The following is a 24,306-nucleotide window of genomic DNA, read 5'->3' on the forward strand; positions in this document are numbered from 1 at the left end:
TTTTACTTTTCTCTTCACCTTAATGAACTAGGAAGGCCATTTTCTAGACGGCTTTGCCTGAGTAAACCCACATACGATACTGTGTCCTTGGCTGGGGGGAGGTAGTGGCATGTGATGCTAAGGCCAAGTCCATGGAATGGACAGCAGTGCACAGCGCATAATTCCTCATGTCCCACAACAGTGATAAGCTGCCCAGTGGCTGTTTTGGCTTCGTCTTTTGATTGGTTTCTTAGGAATGTGCCCTGCTGTCCAACCCAGCTTGTGAGCTTCTAGAGAGCTGTGTCATGGTCCTTTTTTAATTACCCAAATACCTTGCCTATAAGAGGTCTTCCCTAAAATCTGTCAGTTGAACGAGTATATGTCTAATTTTGCATGTCTGGGTACAGCTTGGGGAACACAGCCAAATCCTGTGAACCGTTAGTCCTTAGCTGGCTGTCAGGCTTGGCAGGCAGCATTCACTGTGAGGGGAGTGGGGCACTGGGGCGGCGTGAGGAGAAGATGCACTGGAGGCGGCAGCACTAGGACAGCCCACCTTCTGATTCCATCTGTAAGTTCCTGAAGGTGCTATTTTTTGATGGATATTTTTGGCTTCATTCCCACATTTTTCAATTTAAGAATTCTGAAAAGTAAAAATTTGACAAGTGAGAGGGATAGGCAGTATTTAACACAGTGTCTGCTTTTTTAAAAATCTGGTATGAACATTTTACATATGTTGTTTAATAAAAACTAGATGATGGAGTAGAGGGAAGGCTGTGCAGGATTATTTTTAGCCCTCGTCTAGTGTAGAAGTAGGCTGCAGTGTGAATTGGTCAGGAAGCAGAAGAGTCCCTATTAATTCATTCACCTCTTTTTTATTTAAGAGAAACTGGAATTAAAAGTTAAATTAATTAAAATTAAATTAAAAGCTAGAAGCATAAAATAAAAGGTGTCCACCTTATTGTTCAGGATAAATAATAGTAGTTGTATAGGTATGTGTATATTATTTGTACCTAATACTATCTATTCTGGATATGGAGCTGTATGATTAAAGTATGGAAATATATTCACCATGAAAGTATAGAGGATGGAGTGAATGTGGGGAACAGTTCAGTCTTAAGTCTTGGTCCTTGCATGCTCTTTTGGCCCTGGGAATGAACTTGTCTTTGGCCATGAAAAATGGATAGGTTGGCTTTATAAGGATCACTGTATTGAGCACAGATCTTAATTTGGATGGGGTGGTGAAAAATAGGAGCATGAAGATATTTAATTCATTAGCCTTTAACCTAGAGGCCATAAGCCATGTGAGAATTGTCAGCTCAGAAGGTTGGGATTTTAGGTCAAAGGGTATAGATTTTCACTTAAAAAAAGAACAAGTTCTGAGGCTCTAATGTACAGCGTGGGTGACTGTAGTTAATAGTCCAGTACTGTAACTCAAAAGTAGTTGAGAGCGTATCCTAGGCACTGTCACCACAATCACCACACACACAAAAACAAAAAACAAAAAAAAGGTTAACTATGTCAGGTGGTGGATGTGTTAATTATCTTGATCTCAGTAATCATTCTACAATGTAGAGTATATGTATATCAAATCATCACATTGTAGACTTTAAATATATGCATTCTGTGTGTCAATGATCCCTCAACAAAGTTATAAAAAAAAAAAAAAGGTTGGGATTATAAAGGAGGGCCCAGGAGCTAAAACATACCAAAGCACTCCTTATGTATAACTTTCAGCTCTCAATCCTTTTGTTATTTTCACCACATGCTTAGGGCACCATAATTTCAATTATGTTAATTTCCTCTAAAATCTCCTACAAACCTCCTCTGGAGCCTTAAGTAAGTTGTACGGGAATCATTTTATCATGTAATAGTTGGGTTTCAAAAAAATTGAATTCAGCTCCTCTTCTTGGATAGCCAGATGGCTTCTAATTATTTAGCATTTTAAGGCTTAAGCACTTTCACACCTGCTCTAGCCCAGCAGCTTTAGGGTGGGGTAGATGTGAATTACTTCAGTGATGCAGGTGATGGCATTGAGACTCAGGTAGCTTGTGGCTCACAACAGGTACGTGTCTCTCTCAAAGGTTGACTTGGGATTTGTACTTAAGCTTTGATTCTAAATCTGCTGTCATTTCCCACTGGGAAATGCTATTTAAAATTACTTTACAGCAGAGCTCTTTGTTAAGCACAGAATAATTTCATATTTTAAAACGTGATCTTTATGAATTCAGGTTTTGAGAAGAATTTTTTTAATCAGCACGTATCTTCACGTTCCCTTTGATTTTTTTTTTAACAGTGTTAGTGCCATTCAACAATAACTTCAAGTTTATTGAGCCATTTCCAATGATTGTATGTTTTATGCTCTCTTTCCAATGTTTTCCCCTCAGCATTTCCTTTAACCCTAATCCATTTCTGTCTTCCTGGTCCAGTTAGTCCCCACTGAGAGAAATACAGTAACTAGTATCTGAAGCATTGAGGTTGTTCCAGGAATCTTACCATACATCCTTGAGTTGGGTGTGAGTGCTCTATAAACGTTATTTTTCATCACACATATTGTGAACCGAACTATGTTAAGTACTTCATTGATCCAACACTTGGAGCAGTGCCAGCAAACCTGTCAGTATCCAAAAAAATGTCTGTGTGGCCAAAAAAAAAATCCATCAGAAACAAAGTTAAAAGGACTAATGGCAGACTGGTAGAAATAGTTTCACTTATATCATAGGTGACTAATCTCTGTAATATATAAAGAGCTCCTAGAAGTTGATAAGGTTAAAAAAAAAAGAGAGAGAGAGAGATGATCAATCCAAAAAAATGGATTAAGAATATGGAAAAGACATTTCACAGGAAAGGAAATACAAATGGCCTTTTAACAAATGAAAAGATGCTTAAATTCATCATGCTAAGAGAAATTCACATTAAAATCACCTATCTGATTGGCACAAACCCAGAAGTTGGATGGTACACTTTTGTGAGGCTGTGGGAAAGCAGGCATGCTCATACTTTGACTGTAGCAGTGTAATTGGAACGATCCTTATGGGGCAGTGGGTAATTTGGCAACAACTATGAAAACTATAAATGCTTTACCCTCTGACCTAGTGTATTAGTTTCCTGGGGCTACCATAACAAAGTACCACAAATGGGGTGGCTTAAACTAACAGAAGTGTATGGGTCACAGTTCTGGAGACTGGGAGTCTGAAATCAGGACATTATTGGGGTTATGGTCCCTCTGAAGCCTTAGGGGAATCCTTCTTTGTCTCTTCCTAGCTTTTGATGGTTTGCTGACAATCTTTAGTGGTCCTTGGCTTGCAACTGCCTAACTCCGATCTCTACCTCTGTTTTTACAACATGTTCTTTCTCCCTGTCTGTCTTCACATGGCCATCATCTTATAAAGGACACCAGTCTTACTGGATTAGGGGTCCACCCTATCCCAGTGTGACCTCATCTTAACTAATTACATCTACAATGATGCTATTTCCAATTAAGGTTACATCCTAAGGTACTGAGGATTAGGACCCCAACATAACCTTTTATGGGGGTCAACAATTGAACCCATAATATCCAGCTGTCCCCCAAAACACTAAAAAATTAGTGTTTATTCTACAGGTAGGCTGGAACGACCCAAAATCTATCAGTAGAGGCTTGGGTAAATGCCATACCTCTGCAGTGGAGTACTCTGCAGCTGTAAAGCAATGCTGAAGTTAGGAGCTGACGTGGAAAACCCTTCAAGTCAGAACCAGAATGTAGTAGGCTACCTTTGGGGTAAGAAAGAGGAAAAATAATGATATATATTCATATTTGCTTGTATCTGTATGAAGAAACTCTGGAAAAAGACACGAAGTTAGTGAAAGTGATTATGGGAGGTGTGGGTGGGACAAGTGGGAGCAGAGATACAGTGAAGACTTTTTATTGCTTTCTTATGTTACTTGATTTGTGAATCATGTGAACAAGTTACCTATCTCAAAGAATGATACCAGGAATGACACCAACAGTATCATCCTTTCGAATTCAATAAAGAACTAATTTTTATGAAATTAACAGGGAATCTGTATATTGTCCCAGCAATCAACACCCTATTTCCTTTCTCTCTTAAGCTTTGCTTAGTTCTTGGAACTTTACCACCACCATCTCTTTTCAAATATCACACACCTGTTCTTGGTTTGTAGGATCATTATGACTTATTTCTCATTAGTAAAGAAATCATCTGCCTATTCCAGAACCTTTGGTCAGAGATGCAAACAAAAGCCAATCACGCGGGCACTGGCATTCTTTATGAAAAGGCTGTTATGAACAATCAGTTGATGAGCTTAAGGCAATTTATGTTAAAATGGTCTTAGAAGCAGTAGCTCAGGTAATGAGTCTGTATTTCATCTATCTAAAATTTTTAAATAAGGTGTTATGAAAGAAATGTTCACAACCTTCAGTAGCACATTATCTTCAGTTTCTCTGAGAGTTTTCAGCTTGAAAGTGAATTTGATTAATGTACTAAGATCGGAATCAGAACTTTCTTCTTAAAAAATAATTAAGTGGGGCTTCCCTGGTGGCGCAGTGGTTGAGAGTCCGCCTGCCAATACAGGGGACACGGGTTCGTGCCCCGGTCCGGGAAGATCCCACATGCCGCGGAGCGGCTGGGCCCGTGAGCCATGGCAGCTGAGCCTGCGCATCCGGAGCCTGTGCTCCGCAACAGGAGAGGCCACAACAGTGAGAGGCCTGCGTACCGCAAAATAAATAAATAAATAAAAATAAGTGGATAATTATGTCCATCTAACCCTCTCCACACCCCCCCAAAAAAGGAGTTTGTATTTTGATCTGGTCCCCAAGGGGGGCGGGCAGCAAATTTTCCAGAATCCTTTGGGACCTGTTCACCTAGTTCTGTGTGTCATCCACATCTTTTATGTCCCCTCTTCTCCATCCTACCGACTTGTGTTTTAGTTCAGCAACTAGAGGGATGAGGAAAAGAAATACCTGTAAGTAAGCCTCTTTGGCTAATTAGTTTTGGTAAGAGAAATAGCCAGGGGGATAGTTGAGACTATGGTTAAAGGACATGTTTTGGTTTATCTGTGAATTTCAGTTTGCCAAGTTAACCCTGGTTTCTTTTGTGATGGATAATCCATAGTGAACAGCATTATCACATGACCTCTTTTCCATAAGCTACTATTTATTCACTCAGAATATAAATATATTAAATGCTTTTTGTATAAAAGACAGTTCTGTGTTACAAAGAAGTATCATGATACCAGCTCTCAAGTGTACAAGTTAGGCAGGGCGAATGAGGTATATATTTATGGCACAAAGAGTATCATAACAGACATCATTCCCAGATATAATTAACACAAGCCAAAGAATTGGAGGCAGGAAAAAGTTGTCTGAAAAGGGGAGAGGGGGAGGTTGCAGTGTGGAAAATAGCATGTAAATGCTAATTAAACTAATATCAGATATATAGGGAAATCTAAAAATCTGGGCACCTCAAGGCAGGCAGAAAAGTTAAGGAAAGGGAAGATTGCAGGGTGGGGCGGAAGAAAAGTCTGTGTTCAGGAAGGGCAAGTGGAAGGAATCTGCCAGTACATGTGAATTAAATCAAGGTGGACTGCCAGATCTGAAGAAGACAGGTTTTTCCAGTTCTTGTAACACTCAGGAGTAGACCTCCAGCAGTCACAGCTGGGCCAGTCCCAACTCATCCTCTGGGTAATAAATAGAAAATTGTTTGCCAGGCAGAGGCTTGGACCATACTGCCTGGTCTTTGCCTGCTTTTCCCCCTTTGCTCCTTTGAAAGACCACTGCAACCAAGCGACTTTGTCGTCCTGACTCTGATTATCCCCTCCACACTAAAATCCTTAGATGCTTCGTGTGGCTATTAAGATTAATTGTCTCCATTTGGCACTTCCCATCCTCTTCAGCCCCCGCTCCCACCACAGGGCTCTCCTCATTCTCTCCTTTCCAGCCTTTGACCTTCTCTACATGCTACATGCTTCCTCCAACCCTAGAGCCTCTTCACATACTGCCCCCTCCCTCTGCAAGTGCTCCTCTCTTTGCTAGTCGTTTGATTAAGTCCTTCCTCACCCACTCCCAGACTTCTTGATGGCACTTAGCACAGTGGAAGTTTTATATTTTTGTGTAATTATTTCATGGTCTCCCCCACTAAATTGGAAGCTCTTACAAGAGGGGGACCATGTCAGCTTTTGCTCACCCATTCCCATGCACAGCTGGCTTAAAAACCTATCTGTTGTGAATGGATGAAGATTTGAATCACTCATCAGGGAAACTGCATAGTGTAGTAGATCCCATTACCACTTCTTCCAGGCTGTTTTCTTACCTGTGGATGCCTACCTATTAAGAACATCTTAAATAAGAAAGAAGTTTCTTTTTCTCATGTAAAAGGCCAAGCTAGTCTGGTAAGCTGGGCAGAATTTTCAAGGGCCCAGGTTGCTTTCATCTTTTTTGCTGGGCATCCATGAGCCCCGTTTCAGATCAGGGGCTCTGTTAGTAAAGAAAAAGGGGAGAAGAGAAGAGAGAGTGGGGCAGTTAGCTGTCTCTGCCACAGTGCCTTCTAAAGGTATTGTAGGGGTTAAATAAATACATAGGACTCTTAGCACAGTGCCTAGCACATGGCACTCAACTGTGGCCCGTTAGTTTCTTCCTTCAACATATGCATAATAAATGACTTACCCGAGAGGTGTTCCACTCCTGTTCTTTGGACATTTTTCAGCTCATTTCTTTGTCTCTTCATTCTTGGGTCAAATTACTTGGTTTACTATGTTTGCAAACAGTTTATCCTGTATGTAGGGAACACATCTCCGGTTTCCTTTAGATAATTCATGGAGTAGTAGCCCTTCTGCCACCCCACTGGGACGTTGCTCTCCTCAGCCTCTTGATGATTCCTGTTTATACAAAGTCAGCTTCCCCACAGCTAAGATAAACTCTGGTGAGACAGAGCCACAGATATGTTTTCTTCTCCCATAGATGGTGCCATTCGGGCACAAATCTGCCTTTATTCAAGGCTGTACCTGGACATGCAGGAGGTGGGCAGTGCGGGGGTGGGATGTGAGGAGGGAGGTGAGGGGGAAGTTCAGTGAAAATAAAGTAAGACAGTGTGTGTTTAGCTTTGACAGTTTATTTTCTTTATTTCCTGTGAAGGCAATTGACCGAGGTGTGGGCTTTGAACTTGTCTATAGCCCCGCTATCAAAGACTCCACAATGAGAAGATACACAATTTCCAACGCCCTCAATTTAATGCAGGTCTGCAAAGGAAAGGTATGGTTCCATAATTTTAGGATATTTTTCAAATCTAGCAGTTCATTATTATTAATATACTGGGGTTATCAAGCTGACCCCATTTCCTTAAAGCAGAAAGTTCTCAAGGCACAGCAACAAATTCTCCCATTTCAGTGAGCTCTGCAAGTTTTAAGAGAAAGAAAAATATCCTAGGGAAAAATAATATGAGGGGGGGAAAGTTGTGTTGAAAGTCTTTATCTTTCAGTAAAGAATTGGCCGTTTACCTACTGTGAAACAATCATCTAGATACAGTTGTCATCACTGAGTTGAATTAAGGTTATATGACCTTTTCAACTAGTTTTTTAAACTAATGCATCTTTTCTAAGATCTGTTGGGAAGGCTTCTTGTTCTGTTTCTTATTTTAGGCTGCCTTTAGTTTGACATGAGGTCTTTCATCCTTCACTTTATTTACCTTAACTTTAGAAGAAGTTGGTATTTATGTTAAAACTTGATTACTGGTTACTTGTATTATAAGACTTCAATTTTTTTGACATTTATCTAAGATTAATATTGATTACTTTCTATTTCGTAGAATGTAATTATATCTAGTGCTGCTGAAAGGGTAAGTCTGGCATTAAGTACTTTATTTTTTCCCTTTTCAAGTTAAATTAGTCACGTAATAAAGGTTTATTGCATGTTTTCATTTTTAATTGCATTTTCTCATTGTAATTGCTGAAGAGTAAAATTTATCTCCATTCCTTTGGGGCTTCAAATTTTGTTTATATAAATAGTTTTTCCTTTAAATTGTTGCAAAATGCTTTTCAAGGATCTTTTATATTTTCAAAAATGTAAGTAACCCGTCAAAATTATAAGGACTTAAATTTATGCAGTTGACTTCCTTGTTTTTAGATACTTAAGCATCCTATTTACTGCAGATGAAGTCACTGAAATGTTATGAATAACTTCTTTCATATCTATTTTTTGTTCATTTTATTTTAGCCTTTAGAAATAAGAGGCCCATACGATGTGGCAAACTTGTATCCTTTTCTGAGTAAGAAGTCATTGAAATTTTCTTTTAGGAAATTTGGAATTTGGTATGTTATACTTTAATAAGATATTTTAACCTTTTACTATAAATTTATCAATTAATAGCTTCAAAACAAAATTATATCAGATTGTGAAAACTTCATCCTTTTGTTTTCTGGATTAAGGGTGAAATAGAAAAAGGGGGAAAGAAGGACTCTATAAAAGCTTAGAGTTAAATGAGTCTTTTCTCAAATGCCTGTTCCATTTGGACTAAGAACTATAGAATTAAAGTGTCTCTCTCAGTGCCTCTCTCTGGTGAACTGGCATTGTCAGTTATGTTTCTGTTAGTCTCCTGTCCTCAGCTGACACTGGGTTGAAATCTTTAACGACCCCCCAGAGGGTTGCTGTTTGGGCTGTCGGAAAGTGACGCCAAGGCCGCAGTGTCCACCAACTGCCGAGCAGTGCTTCTGCACGGAGGTGAGCAAGTCCTTCCAAGAAAAACACTGAGTGGTCACGTTAAGAGCCAGTCATTTCTGTGAAACAGTTGAACCATATCTACTTTCATTATCCTGCCCTTCAGAGTTCCATTCGGATCATCTTTTCTGAACCTGTTTAGCCATACCCATCAGTGCTTTCTCGCCCTTTACTTCAGGCTTTATTTTCTGTAGTTTGTGGAATGAATATAGTTTGCCTTCCAGAAATGAGTATTGAATGCATTCTTTCCAGTTCTGCACGTGTGTCCCTGCCTGCATTTTGGTAGGCTTCTAATCTCCCTTTTTCCTCCATAGGGACATGCTTTCCCTGCTGAAAATCACTGTTTTAGAGAATTGAACGGTGCAAAATATATGTTAAGCCAGTTATGAGGAACACAAAAGCACCAAATACATTTTTTAAAATCCCGCTAACAAACTCAAATCATAACTTTTCACATTTATTACAACTTGTGATTATTTTCTCATTTTTGGTTTACCTGTTCAATTATGCACAGACTACACATTTTTTACTCACATTTCATTTATATATATCTTCCTCCTCACCTTAATTTCACTACTTGAAGGCACTGAATTTCTTATTCATTAGATGATAAAAATTGAACTAGAAGTGTTTGATATGCTAGGACTTTGGAGAATAAAAATGAGGCTTTTTAAAAGAAAAAAGTTTACACTTTTCATCTGCTGTTTTATCTTCATTCTCTTTGTAATTTTTAGCACTAGTGGCAGTGGTCAAGAAGCAATTGACTTGATATTACCCAGATGAATGTTAAACTTCAGAATTGGTTGCTACATATTAACTGGGTGATTTAGTATATGAATAGTTAGGTTATCGAGGGCTTGTGTATTATGTCTGGATTTTAGTGATCTGATTTCCACTTCGTAGAACTGGTTACTGTATTACCATGAATTAGATGATTTTGCTTTTGCTTTCAACATTTTTAGTTTGAGATTGTTGTATTAGATAGCCTAGACCCATCACATAAGCTCTGGGAATGACCAAATTAATTAAAACTTTATCAAGATTTTCTTGAAACTAGGGAACAGTTGGTTCACACTGGTAGTTCTGCCATTATTTTTGTCTATTTTAAATGAACGTAAGGAATCGTCAAGATTTTGGATAACAATTAGTCATTTAAAACAGACTGAGACAAGGAAGGGAAGTTAATTTTGAAAATTTAGTAGGGAAAAATATGAAGATCTGTGCTTCAAAAAACTCAGCTATTCAAAATAAGTTATATAAAGCTAGGCTTTTACAGAAGCTAAACTAAAAGAAGCTTTGTGGACTTTAGCATTCCCATTCATTCTAGTTGTGCCCAGGACAGTCCTAGTTTATGCCTGCTGTCCCTGCAGAATTAACAACACATCTACAGGATGTTGTAATTACCCTGACTTTAGTTGACATTGGGATCAATTTGAGACAGCAGTTTCAAAATTCAATTTACTAGGATTGCAAATTCAGCCTAAGGTTATATTAGAAGAAATACAAGATTCTGAGGCAGGAAGATTCAAAGTGTCATCATTATCCTCTGCACTGATAAGTCCTGGCTGGCATCTGTATCATCCTGAGTGCCACATTTAAGAAGGACAGCACTACACTGAAGCACTACCAGAAAATGGTTCATTCTTGGAGGGTGTGAAAACCTTATCACGAGAGCAATTGTTGAAAGCAGTGCAGGAATGGATACCTGGAAAACGGAAGACTTGGGACACGCAGTAGCTGGCCTTCTACATTGGAAGACTTGCTACAAGGCATCACAGTTAGATGGGTCCTGTGGGATTCTAGAAACCAATGAATAGCAATTCTAAGGAGGTTGTGGGGAGGGGACAGAGGGGACAGGTTCAAGATCTAAAAGAGTTACTTTATCTGATAATTATGAAAATCTTGTTTTTCAGTGGTTTATAATCCGTTGTCTTAGATTAAGAAGTAAATGTTCATGTGATGTAAAAAAAATATTTCTGAGATGGAACTAATATAATTTTGAAACTAATGCATTTTGTTTTGTTACAAAGTATTGATTCTCACAATTTAATTTTTGTATTTTTTATTCATTCTACTGATTTTTAGAAGTTTACTTACAGTGATAAAATAGACATCTCTAAATGTAACATTTTTTGGAAATCATGGGAAATTTCTGTTTATTTTGAGGTTCTCTGATTATGTTGGTATTTTAATGACCTTGAGAGCAGTTTTGTCCCTTTTATAAATTAAAATGCTTTTAAATAACTGGCAAAGATTTAGTAGACTTGGTAAATTAATCCTGATAAATGAAAAGGTAGTGTTTAACTTTTAGAATTGACTTTTGTACATGAAATAAGAAATAATTCTTAACTAAATTTATGTTTATTAAATCCTTTTGATTTTTATCTCCTTTGTATCCAAAGGGTCTCTCTTTCTCTCCTCCCCAGTCCTTCCCTGTTTCCTAAGGACTAAGTTTAAATCTCTTTTCACGGCACTGTGGCCCTTCACAAGTACCAGCCTCGTTTCCCCCTAATTTTTTCATGTTCCTCCTTTACACTGGCCATATTGTCCCCTAAGTATATTAGATTCTTCTTACCTCTCTCTCTATGCCTTTGCAAAGGAACACTTTCCTCTCCTTTCCTTTTCCTTCTTCCCTATTCTTAGCATCACTTCTTTCATGATATCTTCCTGATTCATCCAGGCAGAGTTACTTCTTGTGGTGCCTCCATTCCTATCATATTTGCCCCTGATGTGCTATCTCAGTGTGTGGTAGGAAGAAGCACTGTGTTATGCATCCTAAGATCCTCTGTAGATGACACAGAGCCTAGCCCCTTAGTACATTTTTAGCAGAAGTTAGCTACATTTAAGTTGAACTCTGCTAGCAACCTGACCTAAACATTTAATAATTCCCATTCTTCTTGTTCATTGTCACCAATATATAAGAGATCAATAACCATGTGCGTTATTCCTCATTCACTCAACAAGTATTTCTTAAACACCTGTTAAATAACTAGGCATTGTTGGATGTTCGCCATACAATTGATTCTTCAGAGGTATAATCATGATCTAGTGGGGGACACAGATAATGAATGGTCTGTGCTATAAAATGAAGTGAGCACACACACAACCAGGGAAGCACACTGTTGTAGTTGCCGTCTTGATTCATTTGTCTTTCTACCATACTTTAAGCACGTGCTGCACCAAGCTCTGAAACTTGGGTTCTGGCTACATAAGATGCCTCGGACAGACCATTAAAGATAACCTGCCCTATAGTTTTACCCTTGGGGTAGTCCCTTTGGAATGAACTAGATGTTAAAAATATACAGATATTTTTAGAAGCTGGTGGTGGGGAAAGGTGAGGACTGTAAATGGCATCAACACTCATAGCAGTCTATTATGGTTTCATCATTTACTCATGCTGTAAGTCACAGTAACATGGGGATGCTTGTTAAAACCACCTCTTTTGAAATCATGGCTTAACTTCAGGCACTTTGGTTTCCTTGTTTGTCTTATAGAAACTAGAAAAACTGCTTTTGGAATTATTTCCACGGTGAAGAAACCTCGGACATCAGAAGTAGATGATGATTCTCTTCCAGCCTGCAAGAAAGCCAAGTGTGAGAGCTGAAATGAGTCCCCATCTCTGTCAACACTCCCTTTTGCCTTTTGAGAATCCATTAGCCGCAACAGAAACAGAACCTCCGTATGATTCACTATTTTCACTTGGAGCTAGATACTGGTAGTCTATAAAAGCAGTCTTATACTTAAGCCATTAAAATAACAAAACCTAGTAAAGCATTTAAAAAAAAAAAAAGGCTGCCCCTGTAATGAATTTAGATATTTTAAGAGAAAAGCAAAGACTAGTTCCTTTATCCTTTCTGTTAAGTGATAAATGGAAGAAGGTATAATTGAATAAGATGTTTCAATATTTCAAGAGACTCCTTAAAAATGTTTCTTGCTCATTTAAAAGTTCATGCTTTTCAGCTTTACTTGATATACATGGCTTATTATTTTTTAATTTTACTACTCAAAAAGTGGTTATTTTGAGGACTCTTAAAACTTATGTTAAGGGGTTGGCTTTTAGTTGATCTACTCTTGCTTTAAGCCTCTCTTTCATTATAGTCATCAAGTCCAAGTCCTTTCTAAAAGGAATTGCTATAAAATCTGTGGAAGGAAAGGGAAAGTGCACGTAAAATCACACTTGGCCTCTTCGTTTGCTGGTTCTTACCTCCATGATGTCCTTGAAATAGGATTCCTTTGAGTTGGAAGCCCCTGAAAACCTAATATTGATTTTTCTAATTGCTATAGTAAAAATCTCAAAGCACTGGACTCAATCAACTTTGGAAATAATTTTTTAAATTATTAATTATAATTTTTTTAATTATTAATTTAATTATTATATTATTATTAGCAGGATCATTATATTAAGTAGAAGTAGCCTTTTTTGTAAATATTTGCATTTATGCTATATTGATATTAAGAAAATCATTTAAATGAAGATAAGAACACTGTTCTGAGAGTCAGAGAAAAGATAATTTTAAAAAGAGAAAGCTTTACACTAAACTCACTTATGAATTTAGATCCTTAAATAAGATATTGGTAAAACAGAGTATACCATAACCAGGTGAGATTTATTCTAGAAATGTAAGGATTTGTTAGTTCTTTTCAGTGTACTACACTTTATCATATTAATAGGTCAAATGAGAAAAATCAGAATCATCTTAATAGATGCCAGTAAGACATTTGATAAAATTTAAAGTCCACTCCTTATTTAAAAAAAATAAACAAGAATAAAAACTCTTGAAAAAATACAAATAGAAGAATATTTCACACATACATGTATATGTTCATTTCTCTTTATAGTATATATATTAAGCATCATGGTTCTAAAAATAAAGCATTTTTTACTTCTTCTTAAGCAATATGATGGATTAGCCTACTACACTCCCTCCATAAAACTCATGGCCACTGCTTCTGAGCCCTTACACCCAGAGTCTGCCACTTCCTTGAGTGCCAGCTTGCTTCTGCCTTCACCCCACTTGGATTCACCAAAAGTTAGGTGTGTGTTTATTCACAAGTCTGTTTATGCCATTGTATTTAGCATTGTAAAATTAATATAAGTTAATTTAAAATTATAAAAACTGATGAACCAGGAGAGGAAAAAAAGGAATTCCCTGGAAAATTAATGCTTTTGAAAAGTTTGAAAAAGATGAGTCATTAAAAAGAACTGTCAAGGGCTTCCCTGGTGGCGCAGTGGTTGAGAATCTGCCTGCTAATGCAGGGGACACGGGTTCGAGCCCTGGTCTGGGAAGATCCCACATGTCACGGAGCAACTAGGCCCGTGAGCCACAACTACTGAGCCTGCACGTCTGGAGCCTGTACTCCACAACAAGAGAGGCCACGATAGTGAGAGGCCTGCGCACCGCGATGAAGAGTGGCCCCCACTTGCCACAACTGGAGAAAGCCCTCGCACAGAAACAAAGAACCAACACAGCAAAAATAAATAATTAATTAATTTTTTAAAAAAGCAAACATTAAAAAAAAAAAAGAACTTTCAAAATAGGTGTGAGCAAGACAACTAGATTTAGAGGAGATCCAGTGGAAATTCTGCACTTGGATTGCTTTACCAGAGTCTTTATAAGTTCTCTTTTTTCTTCTTTTTTTTTGTAATTGAGGTAACATTGTTTATAACATTGTTTTATGTGTATACATTATAATTCAACTCGTGTACATTACAGCTTGCCAGCAAAAGTTTCCATCCATCACCATACAGTTGACTCCTTACCCCTTTTGCTTTCCCCCCCATCCCTCCTTCCCCTCTGGTAACAACTAATCTGTTCTCTTTATCTATGTGTTTGTTTTTGTTTCATTTAGTTTGTTCTTTTTCTCTTTTTTTTTCCCACATAAGAGTGAAATCATATAGTATTTGTCTTTCTCTATCTGACTTATCTCATTTAGCATAATACCCTCAAGGTCCATCAGTGGTGTCACAAATGGCAAGATTTCCTCTAACTTTATGGCTGAGTAGTAGTCCATTTTATATACGTGTGTGTGTGTGTGTGTGTATATATATACACACACACACACACACACCACATCTTTATCCATTTGTTGATGGACATTTAGTTTTTTTCCATATCTTGGCTATATAAATAATGCTGTAGTGAACATAGGAGTATGTATATATTTACGAATTTGTACTTTCATATTCTTTGGATAAATTCCCAGAAGAAGAATAGCTGGATCATATGGTAGTTCTATTCTTAGTTTTTTGAAGAATCTCCATAGTGTTTTCCTTAGTGACTGGACCAATTTACATTCCTACCAATAGTGTATGAGGGTTCCCTTTTCTCGACATCCTCTCTATAACATTTCTTATTTCTTGCCTTTTTGATAATAGCCATTCTAACAGGCTATCAGGCGTGACATAGGTATTAGCATTATCTTTCCACATATATCTCCTCAGGCAAGGGAAACAAATGCAAAACTAAAAAGCTGCACAGCAAAAGAAACTATCAACAAAATGAAAAGGCAACCAACGAGGACCTACTGTATAGCACAGGGAACTATAATCAGTATTTTGTAATAACCTATAAAGGAAAAGAATCTGGAAATATACATATATATGTGTGTGTGTGTGTGTGTATGTAAAAGTTTTTGACAGGTTAAAAAAAAAGACTACCTACTGAATGGGAAGATATTTTAAAATCATATATCTGATGAGGGGTTAATAGCCAAAATATATAAAAAAAACTCATACAGCTCAACAACAAAAACCAAACAACCCAATTTAAAAATGGGCAGAGGGGGCTTCCCTGGTGGCGCAGTGGTTAAGAATCAGCCTGCCAATGCAGGGGACATGGGTTCAGGCCTTGGTCTGGGAAGATGCCACATGCCTCAGAGCAACTAAGCCCATGCGCCACAACTACTGAGCCTGTGAGCCACAACTACGGAACCCACGTGCCACAACTACTGAAGCTTGAGTGCCTAGAGCCCATGCTCCACAGCAAGAGAAGCCACCACAATGATAAGCCCATGCACCGCAACCAAGAGTAGCCCCCGCTTGTCACAACGAGAAAGCCCGCGTGCAGCAACAAAGACCCAACGCAGCCAAAAATAAATAAACGAATAAAATAAAAATGGGCAGAAGATCTGAAAAATGTCCAATATGTCTTTGGAAGATGTACCGATAGCCAATAGGCACATGAAAAGATGCTCAACATTACTAATTATGCAAATCAAAGCTAAATGAAATACCACTTTTCTTTCTTCTTTAAAGAGACTGGAACTCAAGAACAAATGTAGATCTCCCATCAGTGGAGCCATACTTCCAAGAATAGGCTTTGACCTTTCTTTAAAAGATTGGCACATTTATATATTTTAAACTTAAAATGTTTAAGAGGATGTATGTTCAACTTTTTTTGATGCCCCACAATGATCTACTTTTTCAACCAACTGACTATATTTTAGCCCCAACTGTACCAGGTATAATATTGAGGTCATTCATGTTATATTAGAAAGGAGGAAAAGTTAATGGCACAATGTGAGTCTTCTTGAAAAACTCAAGAAAAGCAACTGTGTAAAGGTTAGAAATACAGGTGCTTTTTAGCACCTGTATTTCAAATACATTTGTTATGTATTTTCAGTTGTGCCTGCTTTCTGTTTATGAACAGGTGCTTATCCTATTGTTCAAAATAGGAGGGCGTGATGGCTGGTCACCAGTGAAGAACAGCAAGTGGGCTTCTTTAAAGTTTGCTTTTGTTAGAACGTGAACTAGTTTAGTTGCAACAAGATGACAGTACCTTCAATAAAAGTTCAGCAAAGTGGTCAATTATAAAATAAATACAAAAGCCAGTAGTTTTAATTAACAATAACATGTTATAAAATACCATTTTTAAAGATGCCCCTGAGGGAGGAGCTTCAAGATGGCGGAAGAGTAAGACATGGAGATCACTTTCCTCCCCACAAATACATCAGAAATACATCTAAACGTGGAACAATTCCTACAGAACACCTACTGAACGCTGGCAGAAGACCTCAGACCTCCCAAAAGGCCAGAAGCTCCCCACGTACCTGGGTAGGGCAAAAGAAAAAACAGACAAAAGGATAGGGCTGGGACCTGCACCATTGGGAGGGAGCTGTGAAGGAGGAAAGGTTTCCACACACTAGGAAGACCCTTTGTGGGTGGAGTTTGCGGGTGGCAGAGGGGAGAAGCTTCGGAGCCACGGAGGAGAGTACAGCAATGGGTGCAGAGGGCAAAACAGAGATATTCCCGCACAGAGGATCGGTGCCGACCAGCACTCACCAGCGCAAGAGGCCTGTCTGCTCACCTGCCGGGACGGGCAGGCAGGGGCTGGGAGCTGAGGCTCGGGCTTCGGAGGTCAGATCCCAGGGAAAGGACTGGGGTTGTCTGTGTGAACACAGCCTAGAGGGGGCTAGTGTGCCACAGCTAGCTGGGAGGGAGTCTGGGAAAAAGTCTGGAGCTGCCAAAGAGGCAAGAGACCATTGTTTCAAGGTGCGCGAGGAGAGGGGATTAAGAGCGCCACTTAAAGGAGCTCCAGGGACGGGCGCGAGCCGTGGCCATCAGTGCAGACCCCAGAGACAGGCATGAGACGCTAAGGCTGCTGCTGCCGCCACCAAGAAGCCTGTGTGCAAGCACAGGTCACTGTCCACACCTCGCCTCGCGGGAGCCTGTGCAACCTACCACTGCCAGTGTCCCGTGATCCAGGGACAACTTCCCTGGGAGAACACACGGCATGCCTCAGGATGGTGCATCACGCTGGCCTCTGCCGCTGCAGGCTCGCCCTGCATTCCGTACCCCTCCCTCCCCCCGTCCTGAGTGAGCAAGAGCCCCCAAATCAGCTGCTTCTTTAACCCCGTTCTGTCTGGGTGGGAACAGACACCCTCAGGTGATCTACAGGCAGAGGCAGGTCCACATCCAAAGCTGAACCCCGGGAGCTCAGCAAACAAAGAAGAGAAAGGGAAATTTCTCCCAGCAGCCTCAGGAGCAGCAGATTAAAGCTCCACAATCAACTTGATGTACCCTGCATCTGTGGAATACCTGAATAAACAACGAATCATCCCAAATTGAGGAGGTGGACTTTGGGAGCAACGATGTATTTTCCCCCCTTTTTTTTCTTTTTGTAACTGTGTATGCTTCTATGTGTGATTTTGTCTGTATAGCTTTGCTTTTACCATTTGTCCTACAGTTCTGTCCTTTCTTTGTTGTTTGTTTTCAGTAGAGTTTTTAGCACTTGTTATCATTGGTGGATTTCTTTTTTGGTTTGGTTGCTCTCTTTTTTTATTTAAAATTTTTTTTAATAATTATTTTTTATTTTAATTATTTTATTTTATCTTTTTCTTTCTTTCTTTTTTTTCCCTCCCTTTTATTGTGAAGATGACAGGCGCTTGGTGCTCCAGCCAGGTGTCAGGCCTGTGCCTCTGAGGTGGGAGAGCCAAGTTCAGGACACTGGTCCACCAGAGACCTCCCATCTCCACGTAATATCAAATGGCTAAAATCTCCCAGAGATCTCCATCTCAATGCCAAGACCCAGCTCCACTCAATGACCAGCAAGCTACAGTGCTGGACACCCTATGCCAAACAACTAACAAGACAGGAACATGACCCCACCCATTAGCAGACAGGCTGCCTAAAATCATAAGGCAACAGACCCCCCAAAACACACCGCCAGACGTGGACCTGCCCACCAGAAAGACAAGATCCAGCCTCATCCACCAGAACACTGGCACTAGTCCCCTCCACCAGGAAGCCTACACAACCCACTGAACCAACCTTAGCCACTGGGGGCAGACACCAAAAACAGCGGGAACTACGAACCTGCAGCCTGTGAAAAGGAGACCCCAAACACAGTAAGTGAAGCAAAATGAGAAGACAGAGAAACACACAGCAGATGAAGGAGCAAGGTAAAAACCCACCAGACCTAGCAAATGAAGAGGAAATAGACAGTCTACATGAAAAAGAATTCAGAATAATGATAGTAAAGATGGTCCAAAATCTTGGAAAGAGAATGGAAAAAATGCAAGAAACGTTTAACAAGGACCTAGAAGAACTAAAGAGCAAACAGTGATGAACAACACAATAAATGAAATTAAAAATTCTCTAGAAGGGATCAGTAGCAGAATAACTGAGGCAGAAGAACGGATAATTGACCTGGAAGATAAAATAGTGGAAATAACTGTGACAGAGCAGAATGAAGAAAACAGAATGAAAAGAATTGAGGACGGTCTCAGACCTCTGGGACAACATTAAATGCACCAACATTTGAATTATAGGGGTCCCAAGAGAAGAAGAGAAAAAGAAGGACTGAAAAAATATTTGAAGAGATTATAGTTGCAAACTTCCCTAATATGGGAAAGGAAATAAATAATCAAGTCCAGGAAGCACAGAGAGTCCCATACAGGATAAATCCCAGGAGAAACACACCAAGACACATATTAATCAAACTATCAAAAATCAAATACATGGGCTTCCCTGGTGGCGCAGTGGTTGAGAGTCTGCCTGCTGATGCAGGGGACACGGGTTCGTGCCCCGGTCCAGGAAGATCCCACATGCCGCGGAGCTGCTAGGCCCGTGAGCATTGGTCGCTGAGCCTGCACATCCGGAGCCTGTGCTCTGCAATGGGAGAGGCCACAACAGTGAGAGTCCCGCGTACCGCAAAAAAAAAAAAAAAAAAAAAAAATTAAAAGCAGCAAGGGAAAAAGAACAAATAGCACACAAGGGAATCCCCATAAGGTTAACGGCTGATCTTTCAGCAGAAACTCTGCAAGCCAGAAGGTAGTGGCAGGACATATTTAAAGTGATGAAGGAGAAAAACCTACAACCAAGATTACCCAGCAAGGATCTCATTCAGATTTGATGGAGAAATGAAAACCTTTGCAGACAAGCAAAAGCTAAGATAATTCAGCACCACCAAACCAGCTTTACAACAAAGGCTAAAGGAACTTCTCTAGGCAGGAAACACAAGAGAAGGAAAAGACCTACAATAACAAACCCAAAACAATTAAGAAAACGGTCTTAGGAATGTGCATATCGATAATTACCTTAAATGTAAATGGATTAAATGCTCCAACCAAAAGACATAGACTGGCTGAATGGATACAAAAACAAGGCCCATATATATGCTGTCTACAAGTGACCCACTTCAGACCTAGGGACACATACAGACTGGAAGTGAGGGGATGGAAAAAGATACTCCATGCAAATGTAAATCAAAAGTAAGCTGGAGTAACAATTCTCATATCAGACAAAATAGACTTTAAAACAAAGACTGTTGCAAGAGACAAAGAAGGAAACTACATAATGATCAAGGGATCAATCCAAGAAGAAGATATAACAATTGTAAATATTTATGCACCCAACATAGGAGCACCTCAATACATAAGGCAAATACTAACAGCCATAAAAGGGGAAATCAACAGTAACACAGTCATAGTAGGGAACTTTAACACCCCACTTTCACCAATGGACAGATCATCCAAAATGAAAATAAGTAAGGAAACAGCTTTAAATGATACATTAAACAAGATGGACTTAATTTATACTTATAGGACATTCCATCCAACAACAACAGAATACACTTTCTTCTCAAGTGCTCATGGAACATTCTCCAGGATAGATCATATCTTGGGTTACAAATCAAGCCTTGGTAAGTTTAAGAAAATTGAAATCATATCAAGTTTCTTTTCCGACCACAACGCTGTGAGACTAGATATCAATTACAGGAAAACATCTGTAAAAAATACAAACACATGGAGGCTAAACAATACACTACTTGATAACCAAGAGATGACTGAAGAAATCAAAGAGGAAATCAAAAAATACCTAGAAACAAATGACAATGAAAACACGATGACCCAAAACCTATGGGATGCAGCAAAAGCAGTTCTAAGCGGGAAGTTTATAGCACTACAATCCTACCTTAAGAAACAAGAGACATCTCAACTAAACAAACTAACCTTACACCTAAAGCAATTAGAGAGGGAAGAAGAACAACAACAACAACAAAAAAAAAAAACCAAAGTTAGCGAAAGGAAAGCAATCATAAAGATCAGGTCAGAAATAAATGAACAAGAAATGAAGGAAATGATAGCAAAGACCAATAAAACTAAAAGCTGGTGTTTGAGAAGGTAAACAAAATTGATAAACCATTAGCCAGACGCATCAAGAAAAACAGGGAGAAGACTCAATAGAATTAGAAATGAAAAAGGAGAAGTAACAACTGACACTGCAGAGACTCAAAGGATCATAAGAGATTATTACAAGCAACTATATGCCAATAAAATGGACAACTTGGAAGAAATTGACAAATTCTTAAAAATGCACAACATTCTGGACTGAACAAGGAAGAAATAGAAAATATAAACAGACCAACCACAAGCACTGAAATTGAAACTGATTAAAATCTTCCTACAAACAAAAGCCCAGGACCAGATGGCTTCACAAGCGAATTCTATCAAACATTTAGAGAAGAGCTAACACCTATCCTTCTCAATCTCTTCCAAAATATAGCAGAGGGAGGAACACTCCCAAACTCATTCTATGAGGCCACCATCACCCTGATACCAAAAGCGGTCAAAGATGTCACAAAGAAAGAAAACTACAGGCCAGTATCACTGATAAACATAGATGCAAAAATCCTCAACAAAATACTAGCAAACAGAATCCAACAGCACATTAAAAGGATCATACAGCATGATCAAGTGGGGTTTATCCCAGGAATGCAAGGATTCTTCAGTATGTGCAAATCAATCAATGTGATACACCATATTAACAAATTGAAGGAGAAAAACCATATAATCGTCTCAATAGATGCAGAGAAAGCTTTTGACAAAATTCAACACCCATTTATGATAAAAGCCCTCCAGAAAGTAGGCATAGAGGGAACTTGCCTCAACATAATGAAGGCTGTATATGAAAAACCCACAGCCAACATCATTCTCAATGTTGAAAAACAGAAACCATTTCCTCTAAGATCAGGAACGAGACAAGTTTGCCCACTCTCACCACTATTATTCAATATAGTTTTGGAAGTTTTAGCCACAGCAATCTGAAGAGATAAATAAAGGAATCCAAATCGTAAAAGAAGTAAAGCTGTCACCGTTTGCAGATGACATGATACTATACATAGAGAATCCTAAAGATGCTACCAGAAAACTACTAGACCGAATCAATGAATTTGGTAAAGTGCAGGATACAAAATTAATGCACAGAAATCTCTTAAATTCCTATACACTAATGATGAAAAATCTGAAAGTGAAATTAAGAAAACACTCCTATTTACCATTACAACAAAAAGAATAAAATAGGAATAAACCTTCCTAAGGAGACAAAAGACCTGTATGTAGAAAATTATAAGACACTGATGAAAGAAAGATGATAGAAACAAATGGAGAGATATACCATGTTCTTGCATTGGAAGAATCAACATTGTAAAAATGAGTATACTACCCAAAGCAATCTACAGATTCAGTGCAATCCCTATCAAACTACCGCTGGCATTTTTCACAGAAGTAGAACAAAAAATTTCACAATTTTTATGGAAACACAAAAGACCTCGAATAGCCAAAGCGATCTTGAGAAAGAAAAACAGAGCTGGAGGTATCAGGCTCCCTGAGTTCAGACTATACTACAAAGCTACAGTCATCAAGACAGATCAATGGAACAGGATAGAAAGCCCAGAGATAAACCCACACACATATGGTCACCTTATCTTTGATAAAGGAGGCAGGAATATACAGTGGAGAAAAGACAGCCTCTTCAATAAGTGGTGCTGGGAAAACTGGACAGCTACATGTAAAGAATGAAATTAGAACACTCCCTTACAGCATACACAAAAATACACTCAAAATGGATTAAAGACCTAAATGTAAGGCCAGACACTATCAAACTCTTAGAGGAAAACATAGGCAGAACATTCTATGACAGAAATCATAGTAAGGTCCTTTTTGACCTACCTCCTAGAGTAATGGAAATAAAAACAAAAACAAATGGGACCTAATGAAACTTAAAAGCTTTTGCACAGCAAAGGAAACCATAAACAAGATGAAGAAAAGACAACCCTCAGAATGGGAGAAAATACTTGCAAATGAAGCAACTGACAAAGGATTCATCTCCAAAATTTACAAGCAGCTCATGTAGCTCAATATCAGAAAAACAAACAGCCCAATCCAAAAATGGGCAGAAGACCTAAATAGACATTTCTCCAAAGAAGATATACAGATTGCCAACAAGCACATGAAAGAGTGCTCAACATCATTAATCATTAGAGAAATGCAAATCAAAACTACAGTGTGATATCATCTCACACCAGTCAGAATGGCCATCTTCAAAACATCTACAAACAATAAATGCTGGAGATAGTGTGGAGAAAAGGGAACCCTCTTGCACTGTTGGTGGGAATGTAAATTGATACAGCCACTATGGAGAACAGTATGGAGGTTCCTTAAAAAACTAAAAATAGGGCTTCTCTGGTGGCACAGTGGTTGAGAGTCCACCTGCCGATGCAGGGGACGTGGGTTCATGCCCCGGTCCGGGAGGATCCCACATGCCACGGAGCAGCTGGACCTGCGTGTCCAGAGCCTGTGCTCAGCAGTGGGAGAGGCCCTAGCAGTGAGACACCCGTGTACCGCAAAAAACAAAGAAACAAAAAACTAAAAATAGAACTACCATATAACCCAGCAATCCCACTACTGGGCATATACCCTGGGAAAACCATAATTCAAAAAGAGTCATGTACCACAGCGTTCACTGCAGCTCTATTTACAATAGCCAGGACATGGAAGCAACCTAAGTGTCCATCGACAGATGAATGGATAAAGAAGATGTGGCACATATATACAATGGAATATTACTCAGCCATAAAAAGAAACAAAATTGAATCATTTGTAGTGAGGTGGATGGACCTAGAGTCTGTCATACAGAGTGAAGTAAGTCAGAAAGAGAAAAACAAATACCATATGCTAACACATATACATGGATTCTAAAAAGCAAACAAACAAAAAATGGTCATGAGGAACCTAGGGGCAAGACGGGAATAAAGACACAGACCTACTAGAGAATGGACTTGAGGATACAAGGAGGGGGAATGGTAAGCTGGGACCAAGTGAGAGAGTGGCATGGACGTATATACACTACCAAATGTAAAATAGATTGTGGGAAGCAGCCACATAGCACAGGGAGATCAGCTCGGTGTTTTGTGACCACCTAGAGGGGTGGGATAGGGAGGGTGGGAGGGAGGGAGATTCAAGAGTGAAGAAATGTGGGAATATATGTATATGTATAACTGATTCACTTTGTTATAAAGCAGAAAGTAACACATCATTGTAAAGCAATTATACTCCAATAAAGATTTTAAAAAATAATTTTTTAAAAAATGAAACAAGTCTACTTTGAAATGGAAAAAAAAGGTGTCCCTAATCACGAAGACATAAATTACCAAGAAATGATGGGACTCTGAGAAGAAAACTGTTAAATAAAAGTGACGTGGGAAATTAGACTGGAATACATGAAGGGAGACATGGTTTCTCCCCCAGTTTAATATATGAATTTAACAAAGTCCAAAACAAAGTGTCTATATGTATTTTTGTTTGCTTGTGTATAGGTTTTGTTTTTAGGCTTGCTATTT

At 38.9% G+C, this 24,306-nt stretch overlaps 1 protein-coding gene across 1 annotated transcript in view; it reads left to right on the plus strand.

The window, feature by feature from the left end:
- RPP30 (ribonuclease P/MRP subunit p30) overlaps positions 1-15,487 on the plus strand; it is a 32,145-nt gene extending 16,658 nt beyond the window's left edge. Inside the window, exons 7-11 of the mRNA XM_082610159.1 lie at positions 7,109-7,225; positions 7,779-7,808; positions 8,186-8,223; positions 8,610-8,689; positions 12,181-15,487. Of these exons, the coding sequence (XP_082466285.1) occupies positions 7,109-7,225; positions 7,779-7,808; positions 8,186-8,223; positions 8,610-8,689; positions 12,181-12,290 (375 nt within the window). The 3' untranslated portion in view covers positions 12,291-15,487. The remainder of the gene's footprint in view (positions 1-7,108; positions 7,226-7,778; positions 7,809-8,185; positions 8,224-8,609; positions 8,690-12,180) is intronic.
- Positions 15,488-24,306: the final 8,819 nt, after the last annotated feature.

The sequence above is a fragment of the Mesoplodon mirus genome, assembly GCF_964341445.2.
Source record: "Mesoplodon mirus genome assembly, chromosome: 2".
Lineage (NCBI taxonomy): Eukaryota > Metazoa > Chordata > Mammalia > Artiodactyla > Ziphiidae > Mesoplodon > Mesoplodon mirus.